Genomic DNA, 22697 nt, shown 5'->3' with positions numbered 1-22697 from the left:
GAACAAGCTGATCTAATGTTTTATATCTAAATTAAATTTCCTTTAGAGGTCTTGGATAAGACTTTAGAATTTTATTATATTATTTGGCTTATATTAATTACTTGGAAGACCGTGTCATCAAAATAAAAACTCGTGGGAAGCAAGGAAACCTGAGTCCCCCAGAGGATTCAGTGTTCTGGTTCCCCCCCCAAAAATATACATGATTTTCCACCTATTATCATCGGTTCTGCTTTGTATTTTATTTGAACAGTAATGTTAGAATATTTTATGCAGTATTTTTAATAAAATCTCACTTTTTTCAGTGACATTGCCTATAGCTGTATCTAACTTCCCTGTGGGAACTTAGACTATTGATAAATCAGTTGGTGCTTGCAGTGAAAGCTTTACTCTCTTCTGGATAAATTCTCCAGTCCTTAATCCTCTTTTGAGACTGCAATTAACTTTATTCCTCCAGATGGTACATGTTGATTTTCTCAGGAGACCTTTCAGCTAATGGAGAAATATTTTGTAAATAGAGATACTAAATATTATATACAATTTTGGCTTTGCTGACAAAGCACTTTTTAATGCCATATCTTTTTTTTTTCCATTCAAGAAAAAGACTTGCATCGCTTGTAAATATCAGGCTATATTATAATGTCATTATTTAAAATATCAATTTCAAAAGGAGCATGTCCACAGATCAACGATTTTAAAATACGCATTTAACTTAACTCCTGGTCCTGCTTAATTTTCTCCTCATTTTTAAAAATAACTAGTAAATATTCTTTCCAACAGAAACAATCTCACCAACCGTGTGTTAGGTACCATCAGGACAACCAGTAATACCAGCAACAATAGTGCTAGAAAGAGTCAACAGAAGTTCTCATTTGGCAATCATTCAGTATCAACCGAGTTTCCACAACATGTATCTTAGGAAATTGAGCAAAATGTAATATTCAAGTACCAACTTTGTCGGGAAGGAGAGGAAAATCGCCAGTTTCTAAAATATGGAAGCATTATCAACCATTAGGGCAAATACCAGATATGTTTACTGGACAAGTTATGCTTCACGGGAAGCTAGGACAGGGTGCCTTAGAAACACGTTCGTAATGTTGAGCAAGAAAGAAATTATGTGAAGTTAGTGTGGGTAGGAAGTGGTAGGTATATGCACATTTGAAAGCTAATAGCACCTATTAAACGTAAATTAGCTTGTTTCTCTCAAAGATTAAATTATTCCCATTTGGTAATAGACTTACACACTTTTAAGTATATTAAATATACTGATGTCGGTTTATATATAAATACAGTGGCCTGAAAGACACTGAGTCAGAAGAGTAAACAATCTTAAACATCATTCCAACTGAAACACTGGATAAAAGGATAAATGGGTCTGTCTATACACCTGTGCGAAGAGGACATTCTACCCTTATGTTTTCTGATAACCGCATAGTAGCCAAGTTCGGCTGCACAAGCACACTAGATTTTATCTTTCCACAAAGAATGATTTTTCCCCCAAGTGCACTGAGATCTCCAAACAAAAGCACATGCAGAGGTGACTTAATCCAGAACAAATAGTAAGTAAACAGATGTGAATCTAGGGACAAGCTTATACCCCTGCCTGCAGCCTATTTTCAATTCACAGGCTCTGGAGTGTACTTATATTAAAAATAATAGTCGCTGGATTACACAGGAAAGAAAATCTTAAATATCTCTGAAAAACAAGGCGAAAACAGACACACCTCAGCGTTTACACTTAAAGAATTACCGGTAATTTCTTAAAACTGAATTCCTGAAAGGTTCATTTTTATTACTTTCTCTCCCAAAGGTTGGATTCTCTTTCATCTTTTTAAAATTTCTGTCCCCAAGTTCAACAGTAGTTCAACAACATCAAGACTCCAAAGGGTCCCTAGGCACAAAATCTGAAAACACAAACAAAATCCCGATGCCTTGCAATGATCAAACAGAAAAACCAAAATAATCCTCTCAATTAAAAGTTTCAGCTTTGACAAGAAAAACTCTTGTCATGGAATTCTCTTTATTTAAGCACTAACAGGATTACCGTCCAGCAAAAAGTTTAAGAATTAAATTCTTAAAACACTCCTGAGTTAAAAGTGAATTTTTCATAGAAAAGCAGCGCTGTTATATTCAAAATTTTCAAAACTTCTCCACCACATGTCAAAAGAAAAACCACTTCTCCAACTAAAAAGAGTACCACCCATAAAGCAAAATTTTAAATACATGGCTTGCCCTGGAAAGTTCGGCAGTTATAATAGACGGTGTTCTGTAATCATCAATATATTCCACAAAAGTCAAGTGTTTATAACATCAAACCACCTCTGAAATAGCAGCTTGTGTTTGCACTAAGGTCTTTAATCCTGAGTGGCAAGTAGGAGATGGTCTGGACAGCATGTGTGTCCAGAGCCCAGGAATGTCCTACCTTCATACAGGGCTTTGAAGCCTTGAGCGCTCACGGCGAAGTCTGTCGTGAACCACAGCGTGAGGATAGATCCCGTGCTGACGACTGAGGACGGCAGCTGGAATCCCGATAATCTAAACAAATAAAAATAAAGAAACAAAGTGAAAAAAAATAAATTTGTAATTCAAGCTTATTTGATGAAGTCAGAGTATTTCTTTTTTCACTGTGGTATGTTTGAGATACGTCACTAAACAGTCACGTGACCTACACTCAAGTTGTTGCCACGTAATTGAAAGTAAGCATGTTCGAGTAACAGTTCATTCAAACAATTTTTTGAGAAAATTCTTTCTTCAAGGAATTGTGCAATACACCATTGCATGAAGCCGGGGACATGAAACTTAATGCAAAGTCATCCTCATACATGCTACGTGGAAAAATATGATTTTACATGTACTGTGACTTATTATTGTCCTCCTCAATTATTAGACGGTGGGTTGTCACATCTTGCAGTTAATGTGCTTATTCTTATTATCTGCCCCAAATAAATCATAGCTTTCTTGAAAACATACACTAGTCACATCGTAATAAACAAAAATCAATTACTACCTTGGGCAGAGGTCAAATGAATTGATTTTAATGTTTGGTTTTCAAGACAAGTCTTTTGGATTCTTACATATGTTTTCTCCTATCACTAGGTTTAGATATATTTAGAAATTTTAATGATAAAGTCAGCAGTCTGAATGAGTGAATTAGGATAATAATATAATTTATGCATAATGCTTTATAAAGTAACAGCTTTCCAAAAGGTCAAAGAAATGCTTCATCAATTTATATGTTACCTAAAGTTTGCTAATTAAGTAGGTTGTCTCTAGATATGTGATTTAGTGTAGTCTGAACACAACTCTCCGATTCCAACAGGAATAAGTTTGAACATTCATTCCTTGTAGAGAAATTCTGGTTGCCAGGAAGTCTATATATTGAATATCTAATTCTAGCTACTGTAGGTTTCAGAATCAAACTAGAAATTCAAAAGAGAAAAATGAGAGGACAATCCCCAATCACCAAACGGCACACTTCTAAATATCTGTGGATCAAAGGGGAAGTCTCAAGGGAAAATGAAGAAAAAAATACATTGAAATGAATGTAAAGAAAAAGACAAGATATCAAAAGTTAGAGGAGTCAGGTAAGCAGTGCTGAGAGAGAAGTTAATAGTATTGGGAAAATATACATTAGAATAGAGGAGAATTCTCATATTAGCAACCCAAATTCCCATCTCAAGAACTTAGAAAAGGAAGAGGAAAATAAACCCAAAGCAAAGAGAAGACAAGAAATATAAGATAGGGGCGCCTGGGTGGCACAGTGGTTAAGCGTCTGCCTTCGGCCCAGGGCGTGATCCCGGCGTTATGGGATCGAGCCCCACATCAGGCTTCTCCGCTAGGAGCCTGCTTCTTCCTCTCCCACTCCCCCTGCTTGTGTTCCCTCTCTCGCTGGCTGTCTCTATCTCTGTCGGATAAATAAATAAAATCTTTAAAAAAAAAAAAAAAAGAAATATAAGATAAATGCAGAAATCAAAGAAGCTTAAAACAAAAGAACAACAGAAAAAACAATGAAACAGAAGCTAATTCTTTGCAAAGATCAACAAAATTAAACAACCAGCAAGACTGACAGAAAAAGTGGGGGGAGGTAGAAGACACAAATACCTAGTATCAGGAATAGAATAGCAAATATTACTACAGACCCCACAGACATAAAATAATACGGGAAAACTACAAAAAATGCACATATAAATTTAATAACTTACAAGAAATAGGCTGCTTCTTTAAAAAAGCACACACTACCACAACTTAATGAATACAAAATAGAAAATCTGATTAACCCTGTAACTAAATAACTATTAAACTATTAAAACTCCCCTGAAAGAAATCTCCAGGTCCAGGTGGTTTTACAGGATTCTACTGGCATAAACTGAATGTTTGGGTCCCCGAAGGTCATATGTTGAAACCTACCTACCAAGGTGATGATGTTTGGAGGTAGAGCCATCAGGTGAAAATTTGATCATGAGGACACAGCCCCCATAAATGGGATTAGCACCCTTATCAAAGAGACTCCAGAACATTCCTCTGCCCCTTCTGCACATGAGGAGCAAGACAGTAAGAAGATGCTGTCTATGTAACAGGAAGCCTTCACACCGGACACCAAATCAGCTGGCACCATGACCTTGGACTTCTCTGCCTCAAGAACTGTGAGAGGTAAATCTGTGTTGTTTATAAGACACTTGATCTATGCTATTCTGTTATATATACTTAACCATCTACCCAAATGCACTAAGACATCTACCAAACATTTGAAAAATTAACCTCAATTTTACAGACTCTCCTCCAGAAAACAGTAGTGGAACGGCAACTTCCTTGTGTATTTGATGGCACTAAAGTTAAACTGTGCTATGGATTGAATTATTGCCCCAAAATTTATATATTGAAGCCCTACCTCTTAATGTAACTGTATTTGGAGACAGGGCTTTTAGGAGATAATTAAGATGAAATAAGATCATAGTGTGAGGTGTTAATGTGATAGGATTGGTGGCTTCATAAGAGCAACAGAAAGAGAACGAGATTCCCCTCCGGCCCCCAACATGCATTCACTGAGCAGAGGCCACATGAGCAATGGTGAGAAGGCAGGTGTCTGCAAGCCAGGAAGAGTCCTCACCGAACCTGATCATGCCGCCCCCTGATAACCAGGTAACCAACCTCCAGAACTGTGAGAAAATAGATCTCTGCAGTTTAAGCCACCCAGTATGTGGTATTTCATTGTGGCAGCCCAAGATCAGATACCCTGATACCAAACCCCAACAAAAAGTTTGCAAGAAAAGAAAACAACGAACCAATAATAGCTCTCATATATATGGATATGAAAATTTTTAACAAAGTAAGAGCAAACAACAGTAATATATAACAAGAATTCTTCAACGTGACCAAGTGGTATTTATTCCAGGGATGTAAATATGGTTCAGTATTTGAAAATCAATCAGTATGATCTGCTATCATGACAAATTGCTAGATCATGATAATCTACGTAGGAAAAAGCACTGCACATATTTAAACATCCAATCATGAGAAAACTTTCCAGCTAAATATGAACAGACGAAAACTTCCCCAACTTGACAACGGGTATCTTAAAAAACCTACAGCTAACATGACATTTGATGGTGTAAGACTGAATGCTTCCCCCTAAGACTGAGAACAAGGCAAGGATGTCTGGTCTCACCACTTTTATTCAACATTGTGCTGGAAGATCTAGCCAGAGCAGTAAGCCAAGAAGAGAAAACCAATGCATATGGATTAGGATGCAAGAAAGAAAATTGCCTCTCTTTGCAGATGACACAATTATCTACGTAGATAATGCCAAGGAGTCTATAAGAAAACTCCTGGAACTAATACTTGAAATGAGCAAGTACACAGGATACACAATGAACATACAAAATTCAACTGTATTTCTGCATACTAGCATTGAACACATGGACACCAAAATTAAAAATTACAATGCGACTTACAATCATTTAAAAAAATTCTTAGCTGTAACAAGACAGGTAGAAAACTATACCCTTGAAACTGTGCTCTGCTGAGGAAAGAAACCAGTAAGAAGCTAAATAAATGGAGAAATATACCATGCTAACAATTTGGAAACCTCAATACTATAAAGATATCAATTCTCCTCAAATTTATATACAGGTTTAACACTGTTTCTATCAAAATCCCAACAAGAATTTTTGAAGATATGGGCAAGATTCTTCTAAAATATATTTTAGAAGAAAGCGTTCAAGCCCTGGGGCACCTGGATGGCTCAGTCAGTTAAGTGTCTGCCTTCGGCTCAGGTCACGATCTCAGGATCCTGGGATGGAGCCCTGCGTGGGGCTCCCTGTTCAGCATGGAGTCTGCTTCTCCCTCTCCCTCTGCTGCTCCCCCTGCTTATGTGCTCACTCTCTCTCCCTCTCCCTGTCAAATAAATAAATATTAAAAGACTTCAAGCCCCAATAGAATAGTTTAAATAATTTCAAAAAAGAATAAAATAAATCAGGCTACTCATTTGCAAGACTTATTTTATAAATTCAGTAATCAAGATCATGTGGTACTGGCAAATTAACAGATCCATACATCAATGGATGAGAACAGAGAACCCAAAAACAAACCCACATAAATAAGCCCAACTGATTTCAAGGTGCTAAGGCAACTCAGTGGAGTAAAGATAACCTTTGACATTGATGCTGGAACAAATGGAAGTCCACAAGCATGAAAAACAACAAAAATGAGCCTATACCAAAATCTAAACCCTATAGAATAATTAACTCAATATGGAATATAGACATAAATGTAAAACTATAAAAAAATTTTGAGGAAAAAACATAGAGGAAAATCGAGGACTAGCTGAAGAATTCCTAAACTGGACACCAAAAGCATAATTATAAAAGGAAATGGACATATCAGACTTCATAAAAATTAAACACATTTTTATGGAAGACCCCACTGAGAGGATGAAAAGACATGCTACACACTGGTAGGAAATATTTGCAAACCACATATCTGACAAAGGATAAGTCTAGAATGTACAAAGAACATTAAAGACTCAACAGTGAAAGAAAAAAACAATCCAGTCAGAAAACAGGCAAAAGACATGAAGGGTCATGTCATGTAAAAGGATATAAAGATGGCAAATAAGCACATGAAAAGATTCTCAACATTATTAGTCATTAGGGAAATGCAAATTAAAGCCACAAAGAAATGTCACTACATACACATGCAGAACGGCTAAAACAAAAAAACAGTGACCATACCAAACCTGGCGAGAATGTGGGGAAAACTGGTTGTTCATATGTCGTTAGTGGGCACAGCCACTCTGGAAAACAGTTTGACAGTTTCTTAAAAAATTAAATGTGTAACAACCAAGCACTTGCTCTCTTAGACGTTTACCCCAGAGAAATGATTTATGGTCACACAAAACCTGCACACAAATGTCTATAGCAGTTTCATTCTCAATAGTCAAAAACTGAGAGCTATAATAATTAAAACAGGGTGGTTCTGGTACAAAAATACACATATAGGTAGATGGGATGGGGAAGAGAGCCCAGAAATAAACCCATGATTATATGGCCAATTACTCCTCAGCAAAGGAGGCAAGAATATACCCTGGGGAAAAGACAGTTTCTTCAACAATGGTGCTGGGAATATTGGACAACTACATATAAAGGAATAAAACTGGACCACTTTCCGACACCACACACAAAAATAAGCTTAAAATGGATAAAAGATCTAAATGTGAAACTTGAAATCATAAAACTCCTAGAAAAAAAACATAGGTAGTAATCTCTCTGACACGGGCCATAGCAACATTTTTCTAGATATGTCTCCTGAGGCAAAAGAAACAAAAGGAAAAATAAACTATTGGGACTGCACCAAAATATAAAGCTTTTGCACAGTGAAAGAAACCATCGGCAAAATGAAAAAGTGACCCACTGAATGGGAGAAAATATTTGTCAGTCATATGTTCCATGGGAAGTTAACATTCAAAATATAAAAAGGATTTACACAACTTAACACCCAAAAAATCCAATTAAAAAATGAGTAGAGGAACTAAAGAGACATTTTTCCAAAAATGACATACAGATGGCTGACACAAAAAGATGCTCAGATTCACTAATCATCAGGGAAACGCAAACCAAAACCACAATGAGATTTTGCCTTACACCAGGCAGAACAGCTAGACTCAAAAAGACAAGAAATAACAAGTGGTGGTGAGGATGCGGAGAAAAGGCACCCTCATGAACAGTTGGTGGGGACGTAAATTAGTGCAGCCTCTGTGGAAAACAGTGTGGAGATTCCTCAAAAAAGTTAAACTAGAAATGCCATATGGTGCAGTAATTCTACCACTGGGTATTTACCCAAAGAACACCAAAACACTAATAATGTTATGTTTATTGCAGCATTACTTACAAGGGCCATGATAGGGAAGCAACTCAAGTGTCCATCAATAGATGGATAAAGAAGATGTGATGTGTATATATGTGAGTGTGAGTGTGTGTGTGGTGTCTGTTTATACATGGAATGGAATGGTACACACACACACACACACACACACACACACCCCAATGCACATATACCATGGACTATTAGTAGTAGGACATATTACTATGTAAAAAGGATGAATTTTGCCATTTTTGACAACTTCATGGACCTAGAGGGTATAATGCTAAGTAAAATTCAGTCAGATAGAGACAGATATATTATGATTTCACTTATATGTGAAATCTAAAGAACAAAACAAAGAAACACACAAAAAATAGAAACAGACCCAGAAATCAGACAACAAACAGGTGGTTGTCAGAGGAGAGGGGAGAGGGAAGATGGGCAAAAGGGGTGAAGGGGAGTGGGAGGCACAGGCTTTCAGTGATGGAATGACTCAGTCATGGGGATGAAAGACACAGCACAGAGAATCTAGTCGATGGTACTGTAATAGCGCTGTCTGGGGACAGACGGTCGCTACACTCGTGGTGAGCACAGCTTAATGTATAGACTTGTCAAATCACTGCGTTGCATGCCTGAAACTAATATAACATTTTATGTCAACTGTACTTCGATTTTTAAAAAAAGAAACAAAAAATTGGAAATAAAGGTAAATGGTTCACACACTGTGACACATCTATATCATATATTGCTATTCAGTGATAAAGAGGATGAACTATTGACGCGCACCTCCTGGATCACCAGAAACGTATGCCTAGTGGAAAACAAGTCCACCCTTAAAGGTTACAGACCACAGGATCCCATTTTTAAAACATTCTTGAAATGGCAATATTATCGAAAATAGGAGCAGAGTGTTTGTGGCCAGCAGTTAAGGAGGTGGTAGAGGCAGAAGGGAAGCACGTGTGGCTATAAAAGAATTAAATGAGGGATTCTCATGGGGCTGCAAAGTGGCCTGTATCTCCACTGATTCCACGTCAATATTCTATGGTGTCACTGCACGACGGCTTTGCGAGGGGTTGACTTTGTGGGAACTGGGTAAAGAGGACCCAGAACCTCCCTGTGTTATTTCTTCCAACTGCATGGAAATCTATAATTACCTTAAACAGTTTAATAAAACAATAGATTGGAGGGTTTGGGCCTGAGAAGCAGTCAAGAAAATATTAACAGATGAAGATAATCAAATTAGTAAAAAACCAAGAAAACAGTATTTAATAACAAAACGTTCTCTCATCACGTTCTAAAACTAAGTAGAACAAAAATCGTTGAGGATCATTTCATTTGGTCATTTACAAATTTTAAATGGTTATTAGCATAGCTTTAGATATCACATAATGTGGTAGCACTTTAAATAAAAACTTGTGTTTTCTTTAACGAGTTTGATAAAGAATTGTGATTTTTTTGAAGTAATAATTTTTTTATAATAATATTTTTTATTATATTATGTTAGTCACCATACAGTACATCCCTGGTTTTTGATGTAAAATTCCATGATTCATTAGTTGCATGTAACACCCAGTGCACCATGCAACACGTGCCCTCCTTACTACGCATCACCAGCCTAGAAAGGACGCAGTTAAACAGTATTAGCTCAGAAAAAAAGTAACACGATGCTAAGAGTTCTAGAAACAATGTTACATGACTACCTTTTGAGAGTCTGGGGAAGTTTAGCATGCACAGTTGTAGATAAAATATATACCTGGGATCTGTTTCAAATAGTTGAAATGGAACAGACACAGTCATATTTGAGTACAAAAGAATGGAATCCAACATTGGTTGAGGCAGGGGGAAAGGATGAGTTGATCCAGTTGACCAGAAAGAACATTCAAGAGCTAAATGTGATTTCCATGTTTATAGCCATTCCTCCCACTGATTCAATCGCTGCAAACCAGCTGAGGAATGTTGGTGAGCAAGGAATGTTAGGCCAATCACACAGTCTTCCATCTTTCTGCACATTTGCTGTTGAGAGCACTCTTCACTTCGTCACTTACATCATTTCCAGATGATGGAAATGTCATTGGCGACTGATGTCATTGTTGTCTTTCTCTGAGGAATACCTGTTTTTAGGAACAACTGGTCTCTTTTTAACACCTCGGAAATCATGGAGCTGTTCAAGTATTTCCCTTAGTGTTGACTAAAACCCAAAACAAAACAAAACAAAACAAAACTTAGAGCCAAATCTCTGGCCTTTACCAAGCAACACGTGAATTTGTAGACCAGCCTCACTCCAGATTCCATACAATTGTATCCTTTCTAATTCTTGTCTTGTTGCCAACCGGGTATCTTTACCTTAATTCTGGCTATAAGGAATCAGAGATTAATAAAATGGTAAGTTGATGAAAGCAAACAAGAAAGAAAATAAAACAGATTTCCCATCCCTGTTTCCATCACACCCAGTCACCTGCCACCATATGAACATCTTACCTCTACTTCATACATTGTGACTCAGAATACTGGCATTTCAGAAGATTGAAGCTATAACACGTTTCAACCACTTTGAGAAGGAATGAAAATCAAGCCAGAAATACATAGGGTCCAACTGTATACAGCATCTTTTCTGCCTTAATTCTGCCTCAAGAGAGTAAGTGTGCTTTACTATGCACTGTGGCCACCTTGGGCAGCAGCTGGCCCTGGCTGGGCTGGAAGAGGGTCCGTTTTACCTAGAACATGAGTCTACCCCAACATTCATGCCAAGGTCACCCCTGGAGAAAACAACCCTATTATCCCTATTCAAAGCATTAAGGGTTTTGTTTGCTTGCTTGTTTCTGACACCCTAATTCAACCATTTGCAGGAAGAAGAGAATAATTAGAGTAAAGGGAATGGAGAATGAGAACAGTAACAAGAAAGCCATTTCATTCTCAGTAAAAAACAAAGTGTGGCCCCTAGTGGTCCAGATATGCCTTTCTCTCTGTGTCTTTTTCCAGTGATGTTCCATTCCTCGTGTCCTACAGAATCTCATTTACTCTACTTTCTGGGACCAGGAGAAAGGAATCACATCTCACATGCAGCAGTCTGGGGAAACAACAGAGCATACGTGGGAAGGTGAGTGGACGTGGGGGAAAGCAAGGAACAGGGAAGTGGCCACAGGACTGCATGCTTGGTGCACGCTCACTCGGTAGAAACATGAGTCTCAAAATCGAACAAGTTCATTCCATTTCCACCTCTCAAGAAAGTACTAGGATGAATTGTATGCAACATAGATTCAGAATATTTCCACTCCGCTATCATTCAAGATACTCAAATCACTGATACCCATGATTCCATGAATACTGGACATGGTATTAAGGAAGAAAAAAAGAAAAAAGAAAAAGAAGCAGATTCAGTGAAAAGCTAAACAGAAACAGATGACTGGTATGAGTGTAGTTTATTTCCCAGAAATTAATGAGCAAGTTATGACTCCATCAGACAGACGCTCACTCCCAAATTACACACTGTACATACTGCATAATCTATAGTGTTTGTGATTTTAAAATGTCAAATATCTTTAAAACTACAGTTTAGTTAAAATGTCAAGTGAATGCTTTAAGTAAATTAGGGGGAAAAATCCCTAACTTAAATCTTTTCTCAGTGAATGTAATTGCTTTAAAGAAAATTGCTGCAAAGCCAAATGTTGCCAAAATCACATTAATACTCTATAATTGATAACATCACATTTCATACCATATGCCAGTATGGATATCCTCATAATATAGCTTATAAAAAAGCTTGGCTTAACACAAGGAGTGAGATTAGAAACATACCCTAGGAGTTAGTAATGATCTAAGAGATTAATGTATCTAATGGTTCACCAATCAAATTAATTTCCTCAGAAAGAGTCTCAGATCAGCCCCTGCCCAAGGCCTGAATGCATCCAAGGCAGAAAAGTAAAGACCCCACAAAACAGTTAATTACACTATTAACTAATAACTTAGATATTTTAGGAATCAATCTCTCTCTATGATGCTCAAGCATTGGTCCCATTACTAGTACTTCGCATAGTTTTCATGCCACGGAGTAAAATATGAGGCTTCATGTTTTTCAAAAAACCATCTGTTGTGTGGTTATTATTACTATTTTAAGACTTGTGTCTCTCTAAGTGTTTTATTGGAGTCTGAACATTACTATATGTTTAGTTTGCAGTATAATGATGGGTAATGAGAATTCTTTACTGATTTGAAATCTTTCCTGGACATCTACTAAAAGTCGTGCTCAGGATTAACACATTTTAGGCATTCAAGAAGCTTCTAGTCTAGAGTAAAGGATGAGAAAATACATGGAATATTCTAGAAGTAAATCAGAATAATCCACATGGAAGTCTCACAGCAGCCAGATTTGATGGTGGGGATACGGTGGTATACGTGAAGTTCTTGGTAACCACCGGATGTTCAACAAAATACGAAATCCGTGATGCTCTCCAACAACCCCATAAATTCATTTTTAGCGTTTTAAAAAATAATAATGCAGGATCTCAGACAGGTAGACACAGGCCCCAAATTAAGAATGTATACATTAGGGGCGCCTGGGTAGCGCAGTCGTTAAGCGTCTTCCTTCGGCTCAGGGTGTGATCCCGGCGTTATGGGATCGAGCCCCACATCAGGCTCCTCCGCTGTGAGCCTGCTTCTTCCTCTCCCACTCCCCCTGCTTGTGTTCCCTCTCTCGCTGGCTGTCTCTATCTCTGTCGAATAAATAAATAAAATCTTAAAAAAAAAAAAGAATGTATACATTAAAACTGGGGGGAAAAAAGTGTTTTCCAAATCATCACAAGATCATGTGATTATAAGGTGATAAAACTGCCTATAAATAAAACGAACAATTTTGTAATAGAAATAACAATCTCACAGTCACCTACAGCTGTGGCAGAAAAACTGGGATTAATTTCCAGGTGACGTATCCTCATGTTGAATAAAAAGAAAACAGAACACATTGTCGGTGTATTCCATAGTTTTGTATCTCCAGTTACTAGGCATAGACTTTGAAGTTAACTAATTATTTGCTGAAAGTTATTCAAGGTCATGCATTAGAATTTGTCCAAGATTGGTTGCAGATATAGGAAAGTGTTCTTTATTGGAGCAGAATTTTAAAGTAGGAAGTAGCGTTAAATAACATTAGGTGTCAGTTATTTCAGCTTTTTATTTTATGGAGAAAAGAAAGGTTGCCGAGAGAGACTCAGCGACTTGGCCAGAGCCATGCGCACAGCGCCAGAGCCCACGCTGAAGACTGAGCTCATCCTCCTCCCAGGCCAGTGGTTTTGCTACTTATTCATTTCAAGGTGACTTATCCAGTGGGATAAAGCATTGAAATGTTCCTTTCTTTTCTCCTCCCCACTTTCCTACTTTCCCCCATTGGTCCCTCTTCTTTTCAGAAGGTAGTTACCATTGAACGTAAGGAGCAAAGAATCAGGTTCATGGCTCTGAACAGACTCTTGAAACTCAGAGCATCAACATCTATTTATTGTTCAAATTGTCAGGGCTTCAGGCTCATGCCGCAAACAGTTAACCGGAAAAAATATGGCACCACTCCCCCTTCCTTAGAGACTTGATAATGGATTCCTGGTCTAGGGATGAGGACAGTTTGGGTGGCAAGAAGCAATCTGGAACATCAGTATGTCCCTGAGAGAACTGAGGTGGACGGAAGAACATACAGAGACTGATTTCTGTTGCTGGGGGAGCCCTGTGAGGCGGCCACCATCGTGAAGAGCCCCTCGTGTCGGTACCAAGTGGGAGCCATGGGACGTGCGTGCAAAAGCTGCAGGCTATGTCCCTCTCTGATGACACATCAGAGTGCAAGAGTGAGCTGAAGACTGCCATCTACAAGAGGTAAGAGGCGAGCCCTTCGTGGTCCTGAGTGTGTGAGAGCACGTGGCTAACGTGGAAGCTCGGCCTCTGCGAGCAGGTCTAGTTCTCCTGACAAAGACCCACACAAGCTACATCTCAGATGGTGTCAGCAGGAGGCAGGCACTGGGGGTCTCCGGTACTCTTGCGGCGGTGGAGTCATTCAAGACCCTTGGATTGAGATACCATCCAGAGAGGGTAGAAGCAAGCAGGTAAAATTTTGAAAAGATGGAATTACACACACACATGCACACACACACACACCTGCACACATGCACACAAACAGACCCATCCTCCCACTCCTGCACACACATCCACGCACAGACACCCACCCTACATGCACACACATACTAAGACACACCCACTCACCCACCTACACCTACACACTCCATTCACATCCACACACAACCACACACCCACCCACACACACCTATCACAGATCCATATGCAAACATACCCACCCACTCCTACACACACACACACACCATCACACATCCATATGCAAACATACCCACCCACTCCTACACACACACACACACCATCACACATCCATATGCAAACATACCCACCCACTCCTACACACACACACACACCATCACACATCCATATGCAAACATACCCACCCACTCCTACACACACACACACACCATCACACATCCATATGCAAACATACCCACCCACTCCTACACACACACACACGCACAGACCTGCACCTGCATAGACATGCACACAAACACAGCCATCCTCCCACTCTACACACAAATCCACACACATCCATGCACCATACCTGCATACACACACACAGACACAGCCACTCACTCACCTACACCTACACCCTTCACACACATACACACACAACCACACCCCCCCACACACACACCTATCACACATCCATTTGCAAACATACCCACCCACTCCTACACACACACACACACGCACAGACCTGCACCTGCATAGACATGCACACAAACACAGCCATCCTCCCACTCCACACACATCCACACACATCCATGCACCATACCTGCATACACACACACAGACACAGCCACTCACTCACCTACACCTACACCCTTCACACACATACACACACAACCACACCCCCCCACACACACACCTATCACACATCCATTTGCAAACATACCCACCCACTCCTACACATGCACGCGCACGCACACACACAGGCACACACAGGCACATGCACCTGCACACACGTCCACACTGAAGTGAGGAATCTACCTAGACTTTACCAAATGAAAATTTCTGTCCTCATTTGGAAAGGGACTGTATGTAGAAATTACTATAAAATCCAATTTAAGAAGTTACATATTATTGTCACATCTTAACTTCTGGCCTTTCAAAATAATGCCTATTTTTCTGTTCTATTCAACATACCACTTATTTCTAACAATTAGGATAAAATATACAAATCCACTCACAGTATCAATTTCAATTATACATTTTGTCATAACATACAGACCATAAATATACACATTCAAGCTGTTGTGTAATTCCATTGCTAAAAAAAAAAATGTTGGATTTTAAACTCAGGGACCATCAGTTTATTTCATCTTTCTTGGTCAAAGACTGAGTTAAATAGCTTCTACTTTCTTTAAGATTTTCAAAATTTTCTGGCCTCTTTGGTAGGTTGTATGATTGGCCCAGCTGCAAAGATAGTTGAAGAAGCTACTTACTTGTTACTGCTCTATAATTGATTGTTCAACGTACTGTTACTGTCATTAAGAAATTAGAGCGGCAAGTCCTGTTTTTACACGCGACGATTCCAAGCCCAGATATGGCATGTCTGCACCGCCCGCTTCCCCTTCACAAGCTCTCCTCACATCTCCCAGAGTCTGGTTGACTCAGGAAGAAGAAAGTTGTCTGGTCCTCTGGCTTTGTTACTCAATCTTAGCCCAACACTGAGTTTCTAAGAATACTATATTGTGCTTATTTGTAGACCAAAAGAGTCCAGAGGCAAAAACATTTTGTAAAGTCCTGCATTTACAAAGCCTAAGAAGAGACTCTGTGTTCACCTGCTGTCCATTCACTTAAAGACGAGTAATACACACAACAGAACCAGAGGAGCAATCAACGTTAACAAAGGAAAATCAGGGCACCCTGTCGTAAGACAGCTGCCTCTTGTCCACCAGTCAAGCCATCTTTTCCTATTGTCTAGTGCTTACTAGGAACTAAGTCATTCTGGGTAGCTTGTTATCTGCCTTTGAAGTGATAACGCAGGAGGAATACTTGAGGGACTTGCGGTGCTATTGTGAAATAGTTTTTCCTACTAATTTCAGGCATAAAAAGTTCATATGCTTAATGGATATATGTGTTTATATCTACATATCTAAGAAAGAAGGGGCATATACATATGCAATAGTGTATTTTCCTACGAGAAGCTAGAAATTGTCCCCATAATCTATTTAATAACGTGCCTATGGTCAAGCTGCTTTAAACAATATACATACTCCAGAAATTTCAGGGCTTTTTTCACACACATCTATGAAAAGTGACGTGTATATAATTTACAGGGCTTTTAACACAGAGCTCATGATATAAGGCATATTCAACTTTTTTCTCAGAAGTTCTGTGCGAGAGACAGATTGCTCTCTTAAAGGATATCTCTCTTACATGAATACATTTGACTCTATTTTGAAAACGTCATGATATTTCTAGTAGTCTTCTTGATCATGAGAATACTTTGTCCAATTTATCCTAATTTTGGTTTTGTTGCTCTTCAAGAGTCCTGTGTGTGTGTACATATAGACACGGGTGTGTGTCCACACACATACACGCGTATACAAAATACAGCTCTAGGGAATGAAGAAACATCAATCTCCCCGCTTCAAAATGTTTTATAAACAGTGGCTGAGTTTGACCTGTTGCCAATTCCTTCAAGCAATGAGGAAAAATAAAGAGGTTGTTGTAACTTAAGTTATAGAATCCAGGTCGGACCAGAGAGTTGAAAAAGGGTAGGACTCATTTCACTGCAGAAGGCCCAGGTAGGCATTGATGAAGGAGACGAAGATGGGCTGGACGTGGGAACAGAAGAGTACGCAGAAGAGTGGCCTCGGCACTGGGTCCCCCTCGGGTTGGACCCCATGAGTCCAAAGCAACAGGAGCTCCGGGAAGGTGGGGGGATGTTCACTGTGGCCCACGGCTACCCCGAGCTCCCAGGAGGTGCCTGCAGCCCACTTGTGGAAGTATGCCCATGACTCTCTCCCATCAGAGAGAGAGTCAAAGAATAAAGAAATTAAAAATAAATAAATAAACCATGGAAACGATGTTGATGGTACTGATTGCTCTGGTTCCGCAAAACAAACCGGTGTGCGACTCCATCCTGCACGCCCGCCTGGTCTGCCAACACTAGGGCAAGACGATTTATGTCAGGCAGGCTCCGCCTCCACCCCCCCCCACCCCCCCCCCCCCCCGCCCCGGAGTGAGGCAGGGGTTTCTCATGCAGCGTTAAACGCTTTGGAGGAAAAAATGTTCTAAATTCACATTTCTCGTTTTGGTGCCTAGTATTTTAGAAAAAGAGCGGTTAAACCACTGCATTTGCTTTAACTTACATCTTCCGAAGAGGTTTATGCCATAAAAAATTGTAAAAAAAAAAAAAAAAAATTCAAAAATCAAAAAGCCTCTCATTTTCACACCCACCCCTGCTCATATCACGGTTACTCCGTAGGTTCCTTCTTTCCAGAATACTGAGCGGGCTCTCATTCGGTTAGGGTGACGTGGTGCTTGCTCTACCTTACCGCACTAAACAAAACTTTGCTCCTGAGGGAGCTCACTCTCTCCTCAAGCACTACTCTAATAAAAGTGCCTCGGGAAAAAATAAACTTTCCCCAGATTGCATTCTAAACAAATTTGCCAAGAATTAATTCCACTGATCCTCTTTTTCTACCAATGCATCAAGTTATTTTGAGAAAGTTATTTCATAATTACAGCGTCTGTAATACACTACTGGAAACAAAAATCTTAGCAGATTTTGCCCCCAAGCATGAAAGAACATCCTCTCAATGTGACTCTATTATGACAATAGAAACAGCATCGTTTATAAATAACATGAAAATAGTAACAGCATTTCCCACTCATAAATATGGCTGTAAGTACTCTACTCCAGCACTCTCCTCCTCTGCTCTGGCCCCTTCTAAGCTGTTAATGTCACTTCCACCTGAGTGATAAGGATCCATAAATTGTCTTTCCAGTGCAACACCCATTAGTAGGATTTTTCTATCAAGATCTTTTCAATCTATTTTCCCCCAGATATGCCACTTTTTCATGTTAGGATTGTAGATAAGCCCTGTGCTACTTTAGAATACCTCCTGGAGTTCCTGATTGGTTTTCTCATCTGAGGGTTAGTATATTTAATGCTCGTGGTCGTGAAAGAAGAGGTGAGCCCCCAAAGGAGTCCCTGGTTGGCGAGTGAAAGGATTAGGCAATCACCCCTAGAGTTTACTCCAGTCTCAATCATATTAAGAAAATCATTCAAGGACCTGAAGAAGGATGTGCAAGTTTATTTATTTTACTGTGATATCTGACAAAGAATAATTTGAAATTCAGATTTCAGTCTTGATTGTGAACCTAACCTCTGTAACACTGAAATTCAAATCCAGTTGTTAGGCAGAATCCATTGCATTTAAAATTGAGAGACAGATTGAGAGAGAGAGAGAGACATTAGAACTCCTGACTCTACACAATGGCCCCGTCCCAGCATTTTCTCCTACCCTTCTGCTGTCACTCTGTAGAGAGACTGGACGATGGCCAGAAGCTACCCGAAAGGAGGAAAAGAGGAGGGAAATGGAAGAGTGTGTGCCTCCCGACACAGACATGAAGAATTTCTTCTAACGATTTGGAAATGAATCATCTTTGACGAGTCTGGTGTATACTAGAAACACAGCACATGCTTCCTGAGTTCATGACCTACACAGACAAGAGAAGGTTCTAGGGAAATCAGCTTTGCTGTTTCCGTCCTGGAAATAAAAAAGTGTATGTATCCTGTTTAAATATCTGAATCTTATGGAACAATTGTGTAGAGGGGAATTATTTCAAATAAACCCTGTTTTGTTTTGTTTTTTTCCAGAGACCATAAAGATAACCTACACGTCTGCACTTCTTACATATCTCCCAGTGTTCTCAGAAGACCTGTAAAAATACCTACAGGGTTTTGGTAAAGCTCACAACCTAAAACAGACACAGGACTAGAATCGAGAAATACTGGCTACTCGGAAAAGAAACCCCTTGTTGTATGAGTAACAAGGAACTAGTAATTATTTTTGAAAACCTTGGAAAGTGAAACTTTCACACCAAATTTCATCAAGTAGCTTATCAGAGAAGAGTAACGTCACAAGGCCCTTGTCCATTTCTCGCCAGCAGCGGCGGCTCCGGCCCGAGCTCAGAGAGCAGCGGGGCTAAAATCATGTACTCAAAGGACTGGTTGCAGAATTCCCTTCCCCGGCGCTAAACAAGTGATCATTATATGTCAGGAAGGATCTCACACTGAGTGGATTTTCTAGAATTGGGTTACAACACACACACCAGCTCTGAGGCCAGCATTGACTAACTGTCACCGTTCCAACTTTGCCACCCTTGCATGCGGTACTTAAAATAATGTCCTGTTGGGTGGGTGAGGAAATTAAACCTCAGGCATATTCCATTATTTATCCAAGACCACACAGTGAGTGAGGACCAGAGCCAAGATTCAAATCGGGAGTCACTCTCTAGAGCCCGTGTTTTGAGCTCTGGGAACATGAAGGATTTCAAACTGGAGTCATTGGGACATAAGAAATACTGAGCCAAGCAGTAACTCTGGTTACTGACTGGGAGACGACCAGTAATTTGAGCTTCATTAGAACAGCATGCTATACATACAGATGATCATATTATTGAAATGATATCATTAGGAACATCAATGGTAAAAGAATCAAGCTGCAAACAGAGAGTAGGGAAGATACTGATACTTCCCCTGTGAAGGTACCTCGCTGGTTGGGAAGTCCCACTAGAGGGGATGGTCCCTCCCGGTGAAGGATGCACTCCAGGACCCCCGTGCAGCACCCAGCTCCTTCCACAGCTCAGCTGCAGAAGGGCCTGCTCATGCACACAGGCTTAAACCACAGAAAGCAAATTTAATAAAGCCAATTCTCTTCCTTTGGCTTTATAAAAAGCAAAGGGATATGTCTCCTTTTTCTTATAGCCAAATCTATCCCAGCACTAAAACTTCCTAGTCATTCCCCTGTTTTGTGAACATGAAAAATTCCCACCTTCTGATTGGAAAAGACTATTCGCTGCACCCTTATGAATGTACGGATGGAGTTTGGACTTTGCCTATACTCACCTATCTCTCACATGAGGTAGAAACTTAGCGGACCTGGGAAAAGGCACAGTAGATGGAAGCTGAGAGCCCGAGAGCAAAGTGACACTTCTTGGGCAATATCACAGAAGTTGGGAGGACAGGAAGCAGATGTGATGGACACTCACATGCCTGCAGAGCCTGTTTGTGACCATGGGCTCAAGGAAGGGATGTCACTCCCCATGTCTCGGAGTTAGTGGCTTCCCGTTTTAACCAACAAGGACAACGGAGTTAAATGTTTGGGTCTAGGAACCCCAGATGAGAAGATCTGAGAGCAGAAGCCCTCTTTCTCAACTCAGCTATCACCCCCATGAGCCCGCGGTGCTGGTGTCCCCACACCTCCCACACACAGAACAAAAGCAATCGGGCCCTCCATATATTAACACGGAGAAAGGAGGCAGCCATCCGCGATGTAGTCATCAAAGCAAAGCCAACACTGCTGATGAATAGAAGAACAAGGAAGAATTCTGACTCATCTGGTTTGCCGGCTGCGGTCGGAAAGGTACAGAGTGAACACGCACTGCCTGCCGCTTGGGTTCTTCTTTCTCAGACTGGATGTCACATACACAGCCTTGCCCCTCTCCTGCTTGCGGCCCCCTGCGCTCCCCACCAAGCCCTACCTCTCTGGGGCCCAACCATCACAAGGCTGTCCCCACCGCCAAGGTGGGAACGAAACAGGTCTATCCCTCCAAGAAATTACTGCAAGCCTCCTTTGCGTGCCTCTGCAAGCCAAAACATGGCAACTTGTTAAAACCAATTATTCCCCATAGAAAAATGTATGTATTCTAATCACCTCTATTTTTCCACACTTTCACCTATTCCTGGAGAAATGGAAGAACTCTGTGCGGTTGAATAGATTCTAATTAGCCTTCCAGATAATATATGCCAGTTCTGGGCAAAAGTACGTGATTAATAGGAAAGGCTACAAATAAGGAGGACCAATGAGTTTTTTAAAGTGTTAGTGAAATATTATTAGTATTTAAAAAGAGATAATGGGCTCAAATACAGAAGATAAACTGATGCGTAAATACACTGGCCACTCTGATTTTTGGAAAAATAAACCTTGGGAAAAAAATCTGTTATCACTAACATCCTTGTGTTCCCTACACGTTTACATATAATTGTCTCACACCTAATTTTGAGAGTATTACTAGGAGACATAGAAGATGCAGGATGATGAAGCATCAAGGCCTTATTTCAATTATTAGACCAAAACATACAGCTTCAAGAATGTGACAGTCCTTCCAGGTAGTCTGGAGTTTATATGTTCTGTGAGCCTCATCACAGGCTTCCAGGGAAAATCACGGAATCTTGAGTACCCACCTCCTTCAACTTTTGAGGATTTCGGTCACTCCTCTCGTGCTCCTCTGTTTGGAACACTGAGCCTTCAGCCTCACATGTCAATATCTGGAAAGTAATTGTAAGATCCTTCCATGCCCCGTCCAAGTAGCTAGTGAAATCTAGCCTTAGCTTTCCTGCGGGGAGAGTCGGGTTTGGCAGCAGACAGCACATGGGGCTGATTTCTGATGATGGGGCTCCAGATGTTGGGGTGGGCAGGCACGGTATGTCTGTGTGGGGCATGTGCCTGCGTGAATGGCTGTCTTGGCTGGGGGCTAAAGGAAGCACCCCACTTGTATCAGCTAAAGGAAGCAAGGAAACGGTGCCCACGGACGGACCAGCCCTCAGAGCCGGCGTGTGACGGTGGGCACCCTGCATCTCACAGGTGTTGGGAATTGTGAAGCCTTGGTCAAGGTAAAGGATGAAACACATATAGATTTGGAGGAGAATGTTTGGAATTTTAACCCAAATCTCTGTTCCTAGCCTTGAGTCCCATACATCCCCACCCACCATTCCGCGTTTTTCTACCACAAAGAATATAATGAATTTGTTTCCGTTAAAATAGAAGGTCAAATTGCAACCCTTCGCAGACTTCTAATTCCAAGTTTGCAGACTAAGACTAACATGTCCCACTGAGGTGAATGTATTGTTCGTTTCAGCATAAGGAACAGAAGCCACAGAAACCGAGAGGTGGCGATTTCAAGGCATCATTGTTTTCCAGAAGCAGGCTGTTGGTGGTGTTTATGGTTGCCTATGCAGTCCCTTCCTGTAGTAGAAAATTAGTTATTTGAAT

At 40.3% G+C, this 22697-nt stretch overlaps 1 protein-coding gene across 1 annotated transcript in view; it reads right to left on the bottom strand.

Moving 5' to 3' along the window:
• Positions 1–22697, bottom strand: part of CSMD1 (CUB and Sushi multiple domains 1) — a 1583970-nt gene that overhangs the window by 1358748 nt on the left and 202525 nt on the right. The window contains exon 3 of the mRNA XM_048226225.2: positions 2420–2532. Within this exon, the coding sequence (XP_048082182.1) occupies positions 2420–2532 (113 nt within the window). The remainder of the gene's footprint in view (positions 1–2419; positions 2533–22697) is intronic.

The sequence above is a fragment of the Ursus arctos genome, unplaced genomic scaffold, assembly GCF_023065955.2.
Source record: "Ursus arctos isolate Adak ecotype North America unplaced genomic scaffold, UrsArc2.0 scaffold_27, whole genome shotgun sequence".
Lineage (NCBI taxonomy): Eukaryota > Metazoa > Chordata > Mammalia > Carnivora > Ursidae > Ursus > Ursus arctos.
The sequence above is the reverse complement of the archived record's forward strand: the minus strand, read 5'-3'. Positions and strand labels throughout refer to the sequence as shown.